Source organism: Garra rufa, chromosome 7, assembly GCF_049309525.1.
Source record: "Garra rufa chromosome 7, GarRuf1.0, whole genome shotgun sequence".
Lineage (NCBI taxonomy): Eukaryota > Metazoa > Chordata > Actinopteri > Cypriniformes > Cyprinidae > Garra > Garra rufa.
The window spans coordinates 4,603,459-4,618,492 of record NC_133367.1 but is presented as its reverse complement, the minus strand read 5'-3'; the positions used below and the strand labels follow the sequence as shown (position 1 = coordinate 4,618,492).

The 15,034-nt window shown below is 33.0% G+C and overlaps 1 protein-coding gene across 1 annotated transcript in view; it reads left to right on the top strand.

The window, feature by feature from the left end:
- Nucleotides 1–10,916: 10,916 nt before the first annotated feature.
- LOC141339017 (PDZ domain-containing protein GIPC3-like) overlaps nucleotides 10,917–15,034 on the top strand; it is a 35,079-nt gene continuing 30,961 nt past the window's right edge. Inside the window, exon 1 of the mRNA XM_073844632.1 lies at nucleotides 10,917–10,949. Within this exon, the coding sequence (XP_073700733.1) occupies nucleotides 10,917–10,949 (33 nt within the window). The remainder of the gene's footprint in view (nucleotides 10,950–15,034) is intronic.

Sequence of the window (15,034 nt, the reverse complement as noted above, 5' to 3'; positions counted from 1 at the left end):
CGTATAAACGACTATCAAATAACTTAATACAAATAAATATTTTTAATATTCAAAAGCTTTTATGAAAACAGCAAATGTTAAAAGCCAATTTAATAAGTTAATTAAATTGCTGTACACCTTTTAAAGAAAATGCTATATTTTATCTATTTGTTTTTTTTTTTTATAAATTAATGCATTTATTTTTTTCTTATACATAAAACTATTAAATATTTTAAAAATAAAAAATCTTTTTTCATTTAAAAACAGGTTGTTTATAAATACAAAATGTCAAGCCAATTTAAATAAAAATAATAAATATAATTTAAGTTTTTTACTCCTTATAACCACCTATTAAATAGTTAAGTACAAAAAATACATTAAAAAAAACGTTTTTTAATGAAAACAATATAAATGTTAAAGCCAACTGAAATAAATTAAATCACTATTGTTTTAAATTAAGTTAATCCTTTTTTCTTCATTTTGCGCCTTATACATTACTATTAAATCGTAAAAAAAATCAATATTTAATTTTTTTAGATATTATAAAAAAGCTTTATGACAACAATAATAAATGTTAAGCACCAATAAATTTTTTTTTTTTTTTTTTTTTTTTTGTTTCCTCGTACATAAACACCTATTATATTTTCAAATAATTTAATAAGTAAGTAAATGAATATAACTACAATAAATATACTTGCAATATGCAATATATAGGTTACAAGAGCTGTAATAAACAGCGGTCGGTGGCTGGTCAGTGTGTTTGTCTGTAATGAGTCCGGCTATGATGGGCGTAGCGATTACGAATGACTGTCAGATGCGCTGGAAACATTCCTGAGCTCATTAGCGGGGGAAGGGAAGCGTTTACGGCACGCGAGACAACAAAAGAAACCCATTACGACACACGCAAGCTGCCTGACACTCAAATAACCTCCAGATGTTTCTTTGGTCGCTCTGGTCTTGAAACCTTTGAATGTTAAAGCAAATTCATGCCTGTGGTACGCAAACGCATTCAAAACCAGATCCACACCTGCGAGACACAAACTCAACATGAAATAAACACTGAGTAACGCTAAACTGCTTCACTTGATGTCTCAGTGTGTTGGTAAAAATGCAGGAATACCAGGAAACAGTATATCAATGAATACGTCAATCCTTCATTTGATTTGCATATGATGCAAACTTGAATTGAGGAAGTAAACATAATGACAAAAACCTCTTGAACATCTTGTGGAACCACTTGAGATTTAAAGTGCCTCAGGGAGGGAGAAAGAAAGACAAAAAGGACAGAAAGAACAAACGGAAGGAAGACAGAAAACAAATTTAAATTTAAAAACAAAATATTAAATTTATTAATAACTATTAGTAGTGTTAATGAAATATTGAATGAAAATAATTATTATAAAAAAGGAATGAAAATAATGAATAATGAAATGTATAATTAACGGTTATTCTCATAATATAATAATATTATAATTTTAAATACATTAATAAACTAGAATTATAAAGTATAAAATAACTACTACTACTTAAATATTTAAACATAAATAAAATAATAAAAATTCTAAAATAATTCGAATTTTAATTATTAACCATAATTAAATTAAAGATTATAATTACCACTACTACTAATCAAATAAAAATCATAAAAATATTTAAATATAAAATAATGTTAAAATACGATTTGCTTACTGAAAAAAACGGAATGAAAATGAAATATAAACTATTTATTTTCTCAATCTCAATATGATAATGTGATAATGTAACAGTAGCTTAAATAAATAATGAACTATAATTAAATTTAATTAAATATTACTACTAATAAATAAAATAAGTATAATATAATGTAGTATAGTATATAAAAATGTTAAATTATAAAAATAATATTAATAAATATTATTAGTAGTATTATTCAGTAATATATAAATTATTTGCATACAGAAAAAACAAAGAATGACTACAAATATAATACAGGAGTAAAAATATTAAAATAAAATGTAATAAAAATACTAATAAATATTATTATTATTATTATTATTATTATTTAGAAATAATTATTTGCACTCAATCTGCTTTTCTGATAATATATAACAAGGTGAAAATATAATATAATAGCAACTTTTGAATACATTTTAATAATTATATTAAAAATAATTAAATTAAACTAAATTATGATTACCACTACTAGTAATAATAATTTAAAAATTATAAAAATATTCAAATTTAAAATATAAGAATATATTAATTACTATCATTGGAATGAGTAAAATAGCGAAAATAATATAAAAATTAATGAAAATAAAGATGAAATATGGACTAAAAATGTATTCTGATAATATAATCTTAACTTTGAACAAATGTTAATTATATGTAATTAAATAAAATTAATAAAACATAAAACAACAAATATATAATAACTATTATCAGTATTAATGAAATATTAGTGACAATAATTAATGAAAATAATGATTAATGAAAGATAAATTAAATTTCTCTCCATTTCAATGGTTATTCTGATAATATAAAATTTTTATTATATTTACTTAAATAAAATAAAATATTAAAATAATAAAATGACAACATTAGTATTAATGAAAGATTAGTGACAATAATGAATACAAAAATGAATGAAAACAATGACTAATGAATGAATAAAAAAACTCAATGGTTATTCTGATAAAATAATGATAACATAATATAATCTTAACTTTAAATAAAAGTTAATTATATTTAAATAAAATGAAAAAAAGAAATATACTAACTATTATTAGTAGCATTATTATTCAGTTTGCATACACAAAAGAAAAAAAAAAAAAAAAAGAATAAAGTAACAAAATAAGAACTACTCATTTTCGATAATTATTCTCATCATATATCATCTATTTCAGAGACAACCTGAGGCGTTCCTCATATCTAAGGATGTGTATTCAGACCAAACGAAGGCATTTTGTGAATTTGCCGCCCCGCTGTGGGCATTTATAGGAATCGCAATCCAGCAAAGTCACTTGAGACAGTCATTTCTAAATGAAAGCATTTGGCCACCAACACACCGTTCAAACAGTTCAATTCAATGCCTTTAGGATTTAAACTGCGTGTCAATCCGGGTTTGGTGATCCAAACATCCTGTTGAACACTCCTGACTTCGCTTTAGCCCAAAGACAGTGTTTTAAAACAAAGACGACGAGCATCAAAAATCCCCTGCTGATTCGTCTGATGCTCAAGATAAAGAGAAAACGCCATGCAAGCTCAAACCACCGGCGATAAGCATTGAACGGTGGCAATAACACACCAAACAAGGAAATGTGTTGGAGTTCAAGGCCTTTTCTCAGCGATAAACGTTTATCGCTTTCGCCTTTGTGCCGAGAACCGACGTTCAATCTCTGCGAATGAGTCTGAAATGCTCAAAAACGTTTAGTTTTGCTGCTTAAATGTTAAATAAAACCAAACCAGCAGACGTTTTGGCTCTTTAAAGCTGCTTGAACTCAATCCACCAGCTGTGAAACCAAACCCTCAACCCTTCCACCAAGCTAGCAGCTGCTCACGGCTATATATCAGAGCTAAAAGCGCTCGTAAACGTCTCCTACCTTCCCAAATCCTCATGCGCAACTGTATCCGGGCGGTTTGGGTCCTTCTCGGCGTCCATCGCGGCGTCTTTCTCAGAGCTAAGAGAGCGGAGAAGTGCTTTCCAGCAGCTGAGCAAGAGGTCTAAAGGTTTTCTTTTACAGCTGCTCCGTTACACAAGCGCAGGCAGACGGAAAAAGTGAGATAATGGGAGTCGAGGGAGGGATATAAAGGATCCTCCGCCGGCCCACTGCGCTCACCTCCGAGCGTGGGTGATGGAGGACCCCACAATGGCCCATTTGAATGGCATTGAAGGAATGCAAACTACTGAAGACATGCAAACAAAGGCCTCGCTAGTGGCCGTCTATTGTCTTCGCGGTGGGGTGGAAGGTCAACGAACCCATGGGAAATTTGGAGAAAGGCTACAAGACTAAGACGTTTTTTTGCAAGGATCTGATTTGGCTTTAAACATGTTGGAAAGATTCGAGGTGTAAACCTCGAATCGCTTTCCAACAGCTTTGAGAGAGCCCAAAACCCAGAGAGAACAAATGCCAAACAATACATTTGTTGTTAAAACATGCCTGTTAAAAACACTAAAATCTGACTCTGAGGTGCCAAATAATGGCTACTTTGAAGTTAAATAAACAAAAACTACTATAATTCAGACTTTTACGAACCCAAACACAACAATTGCCAAACAATACATGGAAAATGTCAACAAAACCCAGTTTAAGGATGTTAAAATGCTACATTCTGACTTTAAAAGTGCCAAAAAATGGTTGGTTAACCAATTAAAAATCCAGACAGAAAAGCATAACAATGCACGGAACAATTAACCAAAATCCAGTTTAACCCTGTTAAAAAGGCTAAAATCTGACTTTGAGAGAGCCAAAAAATGATTATTGTAAACGTAGATAAACAAATACCACTATAATTCTGACTTTTCTAATCAATTACAAACCCAGACACAACAAACGCAAAACAATGCATGGACAATTTGACCAAAATCCAGTTTAACCCTGTTAATAAGGCTAAAATCTGACTTTGAGAGAGCCAAAAACAGTTATTGTAAAGTTAGATAAACAAAAACTACTATAATTAAGAGTTTTTCTTCAACAATTACAAACCTAAACACAACAAAAGCATAACAATGCATTGAAAAATTAACCAAAATCCAGTTTAACAATGTTAAAAATGCTAAATTCCAATTTTGAGAGAGTCAAAAAAATGGTTATTGTAAAGTTATAAACAAACACTATCATAATTTAGAGTTTTTTTTTAAACAATTACAAACCTAAACACAACAATTGCAAAACAATGCATGGAAAAATGGACTGAAATCTAGTATAAGCCTGTTAAAAGTCCTAAATCCTTCATGGAAAAATTGACTGAAAACTAGTATAAGCCTGTTAGAAACACTAAAATCTGCCTTATTTAGACTTTAACCAATTACAAATCCAGACACAACAACTGCAAAACAATACATGACAAATTGACCAAAATCCAGTTTAACCCCATTAAAAATGCTAAATTCTGACTTTGAGAGAGCCAAAAAAAAAAATGGTTATTGTAAACGTAGATAAACAAATACTACTATAATTCTGACTTTTTTAATCAATTTCAAACCTACACACAACAAAATGCCAAACAATACATGGAAAATGTCAAAAACAAACTCAGTTTAAGGCTGTTAAAAACGTTAAATTCAGATTTGAGTGAGCCAAAAAATGGTTATTTTAAAGTTAGATAAACACTACTATAATTTTGACTTTTTTGATCAATTATAAACCCAAACACAAAACAATACCTGGAAAAATTGAACAAAAAAAAGTTTAAGTTTGTAAAAATGCTACATTCTGACTTTGAAAGTGCCAAAAAAAATGGTTTCTTTGAAATTAAATACAAACCCATACACAACATGGAAAATGTCAACAAAACCCAGTTTAAGGCTGTTAAAAAGCTAAATTCTGACTTTAAAAGTGCAACAAAACAAAAAAAAGGTTTGTTTGAAGTTAGATAAACACATACTACTATAATTTAGACTTTAATCAATTACAAGCCCAGACACAACAAATGCAAAACACTACCTGGAAAAACTGAACAAAAAGTAGTTTAAGCCTGCAAAAATGCTAAATTCTGACTTTGAGAGCCAAAAAAAGTGATAGTTTGAAGTTAAATAAACTGTTATAATCAATTACAAATCCAGATACAACAAATGCCAAACAATGCATGAGAAACGTCAACAAAACCAAGTTTAAGGCTGTTAAAACGCTAAAATCAGACTTTGAGAGATCCAAATAATGGTTACTTTGAAGTTAAATAAAGAAAAACTACTATAATTCAGACTTTTACAAATCCAAACAGAACAAACGTAAAACAATAAATGGAAAAGCTGACCAAAATCCAGATTAATCTTATAAAAACGCTAAAATCTGATTTCAAGAGTGTCAAATAATGGTTATTGTGAAGAACTACTATAATTCTTACTTTTACAAACCCAAATACAACAAATGCAAACAATACATAGGAAATGTCAACAAAACCCAGTTTAAGGCTGTTAAAACGCTAAATTCTGACTTAAAAAGTGCCAAAAAATGGTTGGTTTGAAGTTAGATAAACACATACTAATGTAATTTAGACTTAACCAATTAAAGCCAAATGCAACAAACGCAAAACAATACATGAAAAACCTGAACAAAACCCAGTTAAAGCCTGAAAGAAATGCTAAATTCTAACTTTGAAAGAGCCAAAACATGGTTAGTTTGAAGTTAAACACAACAAATGCCAAACAATACATGGGAAATGTCAACAAACCCCAGTTTAAGGCTGTTAAAACGCTAAATTCTGACTTTAAAAGTGTCTAAAAATGGTTGGTTTGAAGTTAGATTAACACATACTACTATAATTAAGACTTCTTTAACCAATTACAAACCCAAACAAAACAACTGCAAAAAGAAAACAAAAAAAACACATGGGAAATTTGAACAAAAACTAGTTTAAGCCTGTTAAAAACACTAAAATCTGTCTTTGAGGTGCCAAAACATAATTATTTAGACTTTAACCAATTACAAACCCAGACACAACATGAAAAATTGACCAAAGTCCAGTTTAACCCTGTTAAAAATGCTAAATTCTGACTTTACAATAACCATCTCAAAAATGGATACTTTGACGTTAAATACTTCTATAATTTATATTGTTTTAATCAATTACAAATCCAGACACAACAAAAGCCAAACAATACATGGAAAATGTCAACAAAACCCAGTTTAAGACTGTTGAAACGCTAAATTCTGACTTTAAAGGTGTCAAATAATGGTTAGTTTGAAGTTAAATAAACAAAAAGATACTGTAATTCAGACTTTTACAAACCCAAATACAACAAATGTGAAACAATAAATGGAAAAGACGACCAAAATCCAGATTAAGCTTGTTAAAACACTCAAATCTGACTTTGAGAGAGACAAAAAATTGGTTATTGCGAAGTTAGTTAAACAAATACTACTATAATTCTGACTTTTCTAATCAATTACAAACCCAAACACCACAAATGTCAGACAATACATGGAAAGTTACAACAAAACCCAGTTTAAGGCTGTTAAAACGCTAAATTCTGACTTTGAAAGTGCCAAAAAAGGTTACTTTGAAGTTAAATATTTTTATAATTTATATTTTTTAATCAATGAAAAAAAATCCAGTCACAGCAAATGCACAACAATACATTGAAAAACTGAGCAAAACCCAGTTTAAGCCTGTAAAATGCTAAATTCTAACTCTAAAAAAGCCAAAAAAGGTTATTTTGAAGTTAAATAAATACTATAATAATTTATACGTTTAAATCAATTACAAATCCAGACAAAACAAATGCAAAACAATACAAACAACAAGACAACAAAATCCAGTTTAAGCCTGTAAAAACACTGAATTTTGACTTTAAAAGGGCCGAAAAATGGTTACTTTGAAGTTAAATAAACAAAAACCTCTATAATTTAGACTTTAACCAATTACAAAGCCATGCAACAAATGCAAAACAATACATGAAAAACTGAACAAAACCTAGTTAAAGCCTGAAAGAAATGCTAAATTCTAACTTTGAAAGAGCATATATATATATATATATATATATATATATATATATATATATAGAAGATAAATAAACAAATACTATAATAATTTATATATTTTTAAATCAATGACAAATCCAGACACAACAAATGCAAAACAATACAAATAAAAATAATCCAGCTCAGTTTAAGCCTGTAAAAACACTGAATTCTGACTTCAAAAGTGCCAAAAAAGGGTCATCTTAAAGTTAAATTCTTTTATATTTATATTTTCTTTAATCAACTACAAAAACCAGGCACAACAGATTCAAAACAATACATGAAAAAACTAACCAAAATCCAGTTTAAACCAGCAAAAACACCAAATTCTGACTTTGAAAGTCCCAAAAAAGCTTACTTTGACGTTCAGTAAACAAATACTATTACAATAAGTTTAAGCATATATAAACAACTAAATTCTGACTTCCATTGAAAAAAAAGACTAATTTGATAAAACATTTTAGTTTTTTTATTAATGTTTTAGTAATTTAGATTTTATAAAGGTCTATATGGATTGCATTAGTTTTTATTTCACTTCTAGTTTTAGTTATTTTAGGAAATAACAAACTGAGAAATGCTGTAGAAAAAAAAACTTCTTTATTTTAGTTTCATTTCATATCAGTTGACATTTACTTTAATTGCAGGTAACAAACAAATCAGACTCATAAAAAAATAAATAAATCATGCTTCACACGGCATATTGTTATTGCGCTAATAAAACTTAAGAGACCTCTGACCAACTTAAGATGTCGGCCAAGGCAAGTTCCAGGTCAGTTTCCGCTGAACCTTTTCTCCGTCTGACCCCTGACCTCCTTGTGCCATTATAAATCAGGGTTATTCATCCCTAGCGTAATGGCAATGGAAAGTAATTGACAATGGAAAGCATTAGCTAATATACGTCCACACCTGCCTGGTGAATCAGCAAAGATAGCTTGAAGACGCTCGTCCAGGCCTGAAAACAAGCAGTTCCTCAAGATCTGCACTCAGTACTTCTCAGGGCATTCTGTACTTCTGTTTAAAAACAAGACGCCATGTTCTAACCGAGAAGATTAAGTTTGTGTCACTCAGTTAGCTCAACATGATACAGAGGATATCAGGTCAGTTTTCATTACATAATCAGATTTTCACGCTCTGAAAGACACAGACCACCATTGGTGGACGAACGGGAGGGACTGTAAACTGAATGCAACTCAAGGTCGCTGCCAAGAAGCTGACATGTAAATCAAAGATCAACAGGGTCCAATTGTGCCAGCGCTGCACAGCACATACCAGGAAATCATAAACATTTTCAAGAAATCCTCCGTTGGAGATCACCAGTTGAGCAAGTCGTACATTTCCCAACTTGCAAAATGAACGGACTTGAGCGGAAGCAGTGAGAATAAGGTCAAACCACACGTAGAGAAAAGAAGGTCATTCATCAATGTGTGAAAAATGAGATGAGTGGGCGTTTGCTGACAAAAAAATGTGTTACCCACATGAAAACTTCCGTTCAGATGCGCCATTTAACCAACAAACCACACCACCTCTCAAAAACCAAATCTAAACATTGAAACTACATGAACAGGGTTCGTACAAGTATCATAAAACGAAATTACAGGACTTTCAAGGCACTACTTTTTAAGCACTACTTTTTTATTTTCAAAGACTTCAATCAGAGATCTCACTTCTTCTGAAAATAAAGTGAAGCACGTTAAGCATTAAAACTATAGCATTAAAAATCTTACTCTTTCTACGCATTAAAAATCTCGATTCTCTACTACACTTTTACTATAGCAAGACCACTGTTATTTTTAATGGATTGGAGTTTGTTTGATGTTTTCTACTCCTTAAGAAAAAAAAAAATCAGAAAAAAAGATTCACGAAATTGCAGCGAAATCCTGTGAAACAAATGAGTCGCGAACCCGCACCAAAGCCACGATCTGAAATTTCTATCTAAAGCAAAAGATTTGCGATCCACGCTCCGAAGTTTCGATCTTAAGCAAAAGTTTTGCGAACCTGCTCTGAAGTTCCAATCCAACTCAAATGATTCACGATCTGCACTCTAAAGTTTTGATCTAAAGCAAGAGATTCGCAACCCTGCTTCGAACGTCCGATCTAAATTCACGCTCCGAAGTTTCAATATAAAGTTTTGCGAACTCGCTCCGAAGTTCCAATCGAATGCAAAATATTCACAATCTGTGCTCCGAAGTTTTGATCTAAAGCAAGATTCGCAACCCTGCTCCAAACTTACGATTTCTAAATTTGCACTTCGAAGTTCCGATCTAAATCAAATGATTCATGATTCTTGCTCCGAAGTTCAGATCTAAAGCAAATGATTTGTGAACCCACTCCGAAATTCTGATCTAAAGCTAAAGATTCACAAATCGCTCCGAAGTTTAGATCTAAAGCAAAACATTGGCGAACCCACTCTGAAGTTCAGATCTAAAGCTAAAGATGTGCGAACCAGTTTCGAAGTTATCTAAAGCAAACGATTTGCAAACCCGCTCCGAAGTTCAGATCTAAAGCAAACGATTTGCGAACCTGCTCCGAAGTTGTGATCTAAAGCTAAAGATTCGCTAATCGCTCCGAAGTTCAGATCTAAAGCAAATGATTTGCGAACCTGCTCTGAAGTTCTGATCTAAAGCAAATGATTTGTGAATCATTAGTGAATCATTTTGCAAAGCAATGGTTTAACTGATTCAGTCTTGAAAAGCTCTATTTTACCCATCACCATGTACTTTTTAAAATTGTTACAAGGGATGTCGTAATTCAAAAATAAATGGCTTTTAATTTGATCTCGTTTTTGCTAGTGAATCGCTTGAAATGAATGATCGAAGTCAGGATTTTAACTTCAATCAATCGGAGCGGTTCCAGCATTAATTGCTTAATTTGGTTCATCTGTTTTTCTTTTCGCATCTTCAGCCATGTTTACACAACACTGTAACTTAGCTCGATTGTTTTCTGACATTAGCTGATAAAAGATACGTGAATATGACAAAATTAAACACCTATTTCATAGATACATTGTCTTTCAATAACCCAAGAACCTTTAAAGTACCTCTTCAGGAATATTGCTATTTTCAAGGGTTTGCAAGGCCTTCAATTTCAAAAAGTCAAATTCAGCTACTTCATGCACCTTGTACGAACCCTGATCAAAGTTCAAAAGCTTAAATCCATCTCCCAAAATAGGCCAAAACTCAGTCTCAAGCCTTGAGATGACTTGCAAAAGAACCTCGCCCCAAAAACAAAGGTCAAACTCTTAAAACCAGAGCTAGCGTCTACAAAAAAAGCCGTAGGATGGAGATTAGGCCTCAACAGCTATCGAGCCATGTGGCCCATTCAAGAGCCAACACCAATCCCTGTGGGCAAACAACAGCTTGCCACTTGTGGACGGGGGCCAAAGCCACGACACAGGGAACATTTGTGCAAGTCACGTGACCTGAATGCATCAGTCTCACTTCCTCAGTCTAAACAAGAAAGAGGCCTTTCTTTGCACAGACCAACAGAGTCCGAATGAAGGCTGGAAATTCTAACCAGGAATCACATGAAAATGATCATATCTTGATCTTTTGGCATAGCAGTCATATCTTGGGGGAACTTTGCTTGGGGGAAGTACGTCATGCAAGTATTATTTTCAGAAAAGGTGCTGAGGGTTGAGGGCAATGGTATGTCACGGGTTCCTCAACGTGAATTTGCCAAATCAGTGTGAAATTCTGAGGACTGAAACTAGAGGTAACCTCAAACTCTTGCTTGACTTTTTGAGGGCAACGCATTAACAAAGAATCAAAAATGTTAAAATTGAGAAGGAATGGTCCAATTTTACTCCTTTTAAAACGACCTCAAATCAATCCAAACAAAGATAGAGTTCCTTATGTAGGAGCGGTGCTCCAGAGCAGCTGCACAAGATCTCAAATATAACGGACTGGAACCAGAGAGAACCCGTTACCGAAAAAATCAAGTATGCTGCAGGGAATTGACTTCCTAATAGGTAGAAAGACTTTAACTGGAAGCCACGTTAAAATGTACAAGGAGTGGTCCAATCTGACCTTATAAAATGACCTCAACTCTATACAAACAAAGTTCCTTATGTAAAACCGACGCTCCAAAGCAGTTGAGCAAGACCTCGAGTATAACTATGTCCTTTACCGGTTATCTAAGTGAACGATAAGCACTCAGCGCCCATAGTTTTCTTTACAAGGTCCGGAGAAGCCAATTCAATTCCATCGGGAAACAAAATTAGCCCAGACCGCTTGTCCACACCTGACACACCACCTGGAACAAGTGCCTGCGCTAAAAATAAGCCTGAAAGATAACATGTCCCACATGTGTTGGCATACCACTACAACCGAGGGTCTGTGAGATCATCTGTTTATCAATTTAAACCACTTAGAAGGCACTGTGATGTAAATTTAATTATGACGCATTCCCGCTCCAAATTACGTTTGGGACCATTGGGCAATTTGGCCAAGAAAGCATTCATTTGCATTTAAACAACTTGGTTGAATGGAGAACTCACACCTTGGTGACGATTAGGAATCTGAAGCATAACGGTGATGTGGATTGGTTTGTTTATGTCACAATCGCAGATGACGGCATCGTCATTCATGCTACATGGGTGTAGGAATAGCTGGTTTAATAATAGGTATATCTTCCATCAAATGCCTGAACGTAAATGAACGTAAGACACCAGTAATGCATTCACTGGAAAATGTGAGTCAGGGAATCAGCTCTGATCTAAAACCAGTCCAGTAATTCCTCTACAATAGCATGAGTGATGTGAACCAGGTACAATACTGGCTTAACGACTCTAATAATAACCTACACAAAGACACAAGTCGACATTAAAAAGCTGTTATATTACACCTGCAGGGCTGGATTTACGACCTTAGAGATATTTAAGACGGCTGATGATCTAAATATAACAAAACAAACATGGTATTACTATTTATATTATTATTATTATTTACACTGTTAGTCACTTTGGCTCACCAAGTCTGCATTTATTTGATACAAAGTGTAGTAAAATCGTGATATATTTTTACTATTTAAAATAACTGCTTTCTATATGAATATATTTTAAAAAGTAATTTATTCTTGGGATTTCGAAGCTGAATTTTCAGCATTATTACTCCGATCATGTGATCCTTCAGAAATCATTCTAAAATAAATAAAATAGATCATTTTCATTATGCTAAAAAAATTTGAAAAATGGAAATAGAAAGTTCAGAAGAACAGCATTTATCTGACATAGAAATCTGTTGCAACATTATAAATGTCTTTATCATCACTTTTGATCAATGTAAATTTATTTTTATCATTTCTTTCCCTAAAAAATGTATACTGACTCCACGTTTTTAAATGGTATAGTGTATAATGTTACAAAAGTTTTTATGTCAGATAAATGCTGATCTTTGGATCTTTCCATTCATGAAAAAAAACTTAAAGTACTCAACTGTAATAGGAAAATGTTTCTTGAAAGGGCAAATGATTTCTGAAGGATCATGTGACACTGAAGACTGATGAGTAATAAAGAGTAACGCTAAAAAAAATTCAGCCTTGAAATCACAAGAATAAATTACATTTCAAAACATATTCAAATAGAAAGCAGCTATTTTAAATAGTAAAAAATCTCTCAAAATTGTACCATTTTTGCTGTACTTTGGATCAAATAAATGCAGGCTTGGTGAGCAGAAGAGACTTCTTTAAAATCTTACCATTCAAAAACTTTTGACTGGCTGTGTACATAACAAAATATTACGTATTATTCACCATTTGTTCATAGCGACATGTCCAAACACATACAGTACTGGCATGGTACATGTCAAAAACATGGTACAGCCATGGTAGATGACATTTTACCATAGTACTTTACTATGAGAGTAACAAAAACATACTGTGGATGACCAGATAATGCCATGGCACCTGTCCAAAAACACAGTGGTGTTAATTCCATGTTGTGGTTGTTGTTTTTTTAAAATATCACAGTGTTTACATCTAATGTCTTCACTATACCATGGTACTACCACAGTAAATAGAATGCAGTTATATATCAATGACAGGGATTTTTATAACGTGTAAAACGTCACATAAAGAAGCAATTCGCGTACTATAAAGACATATAAAGTAATAAATGATTTCTAATCTGTATTTGAATAAGATAAATCACTCAACTGGAAGTGATAATGTCATCATCACACACTTGCGCGTGCACGCGCACGAACACTAGTAGGGTGGATTTATGTCTGCAAAACAACATCCATCTGACTCATATCAGCAAAATCCGTGTGAATTACACAACCTTGTCATAACAAACACACTGGGGGCTTGTGATGTTAGTCTAAACGCGTTAACATTAACCTATGTGAATGAGCTGCGTATATATGGCATGATCGGATGTCGACAGCTGATAACGGTTACTCTCACCTCTCTTTCATCAAATGCTTGATTCGCGAAATGGCGCTCTCGTCGATCTTCCTCAGGAACGTTTTCAGTCTCTCCCTCTTGTTTTCCAGCATTCTTCCTCAACACAAGACCGACAAAAACGACGCCGTTCAACGAGGATGCGGTGATCCGGTTTCTCTCCGGCGTCCCATGAGCGCGGCCTGATTAACAAAATGAGACAAAATCGGACCAAGCGCTGTTGGCCAATCAGCGCGCATCTGATCAGCCGCGGCGGCCAATCGGAGCCCTCGGGCTCCGCCCATGACCTTCTATGGGCAGGACGCGTGTTTGCGTGCAACGTGGTGGCAGGAGGAGGAAGTCAGGGTGGAGAGCCAGTGTGGATGGTTGATTATACACAGTTATACACACAGGGCGTTTGTATTACTTGTGTTTTTCACTCCGTTCTCACATGTTTTCATGCGGTCATGAGTTTGAACACGACATGTGTGTCTAAATGTCCATTAGTGGCGGATCTGGGAGTTAGTTATTATTACTATCAAATATTAATGTTGAATTAATGCATAGATTAACAGATTGCATGCAGACTGGCCTTATGTGACTCTTTCTCTCTCTATCTATCTGTTTATCGTTTATTTATCTGTCTATCTATTGAATATCTCTCTATCGATTAAACAAATATCTGTCCATCTACAGTGCCTTGCGAAATTATTCATACCCCTTCGTTTTTTTCACATTTTGTTATGTTGCTGCCTTATGTTAAACTACTTTAAATTATTTTATCCACATCAATCTACACTCCCTACTCCATAATGGCAAAGCAAAAAATAGGTTTTTAACATTTGTGCAAATTTATTAAAAATAAAAAACTGAAAAGATCCCGTTGCAAAAGTATTCATACCCTTTTCTGGGACACTCGAAATTTAGCTCAGGAGCGTTCATATTGCTTCTAGATGTTACTACACTTCGAGTGGAGCTAAACTGTGGCACATTCATTTGAATGAGTATGATTTAGA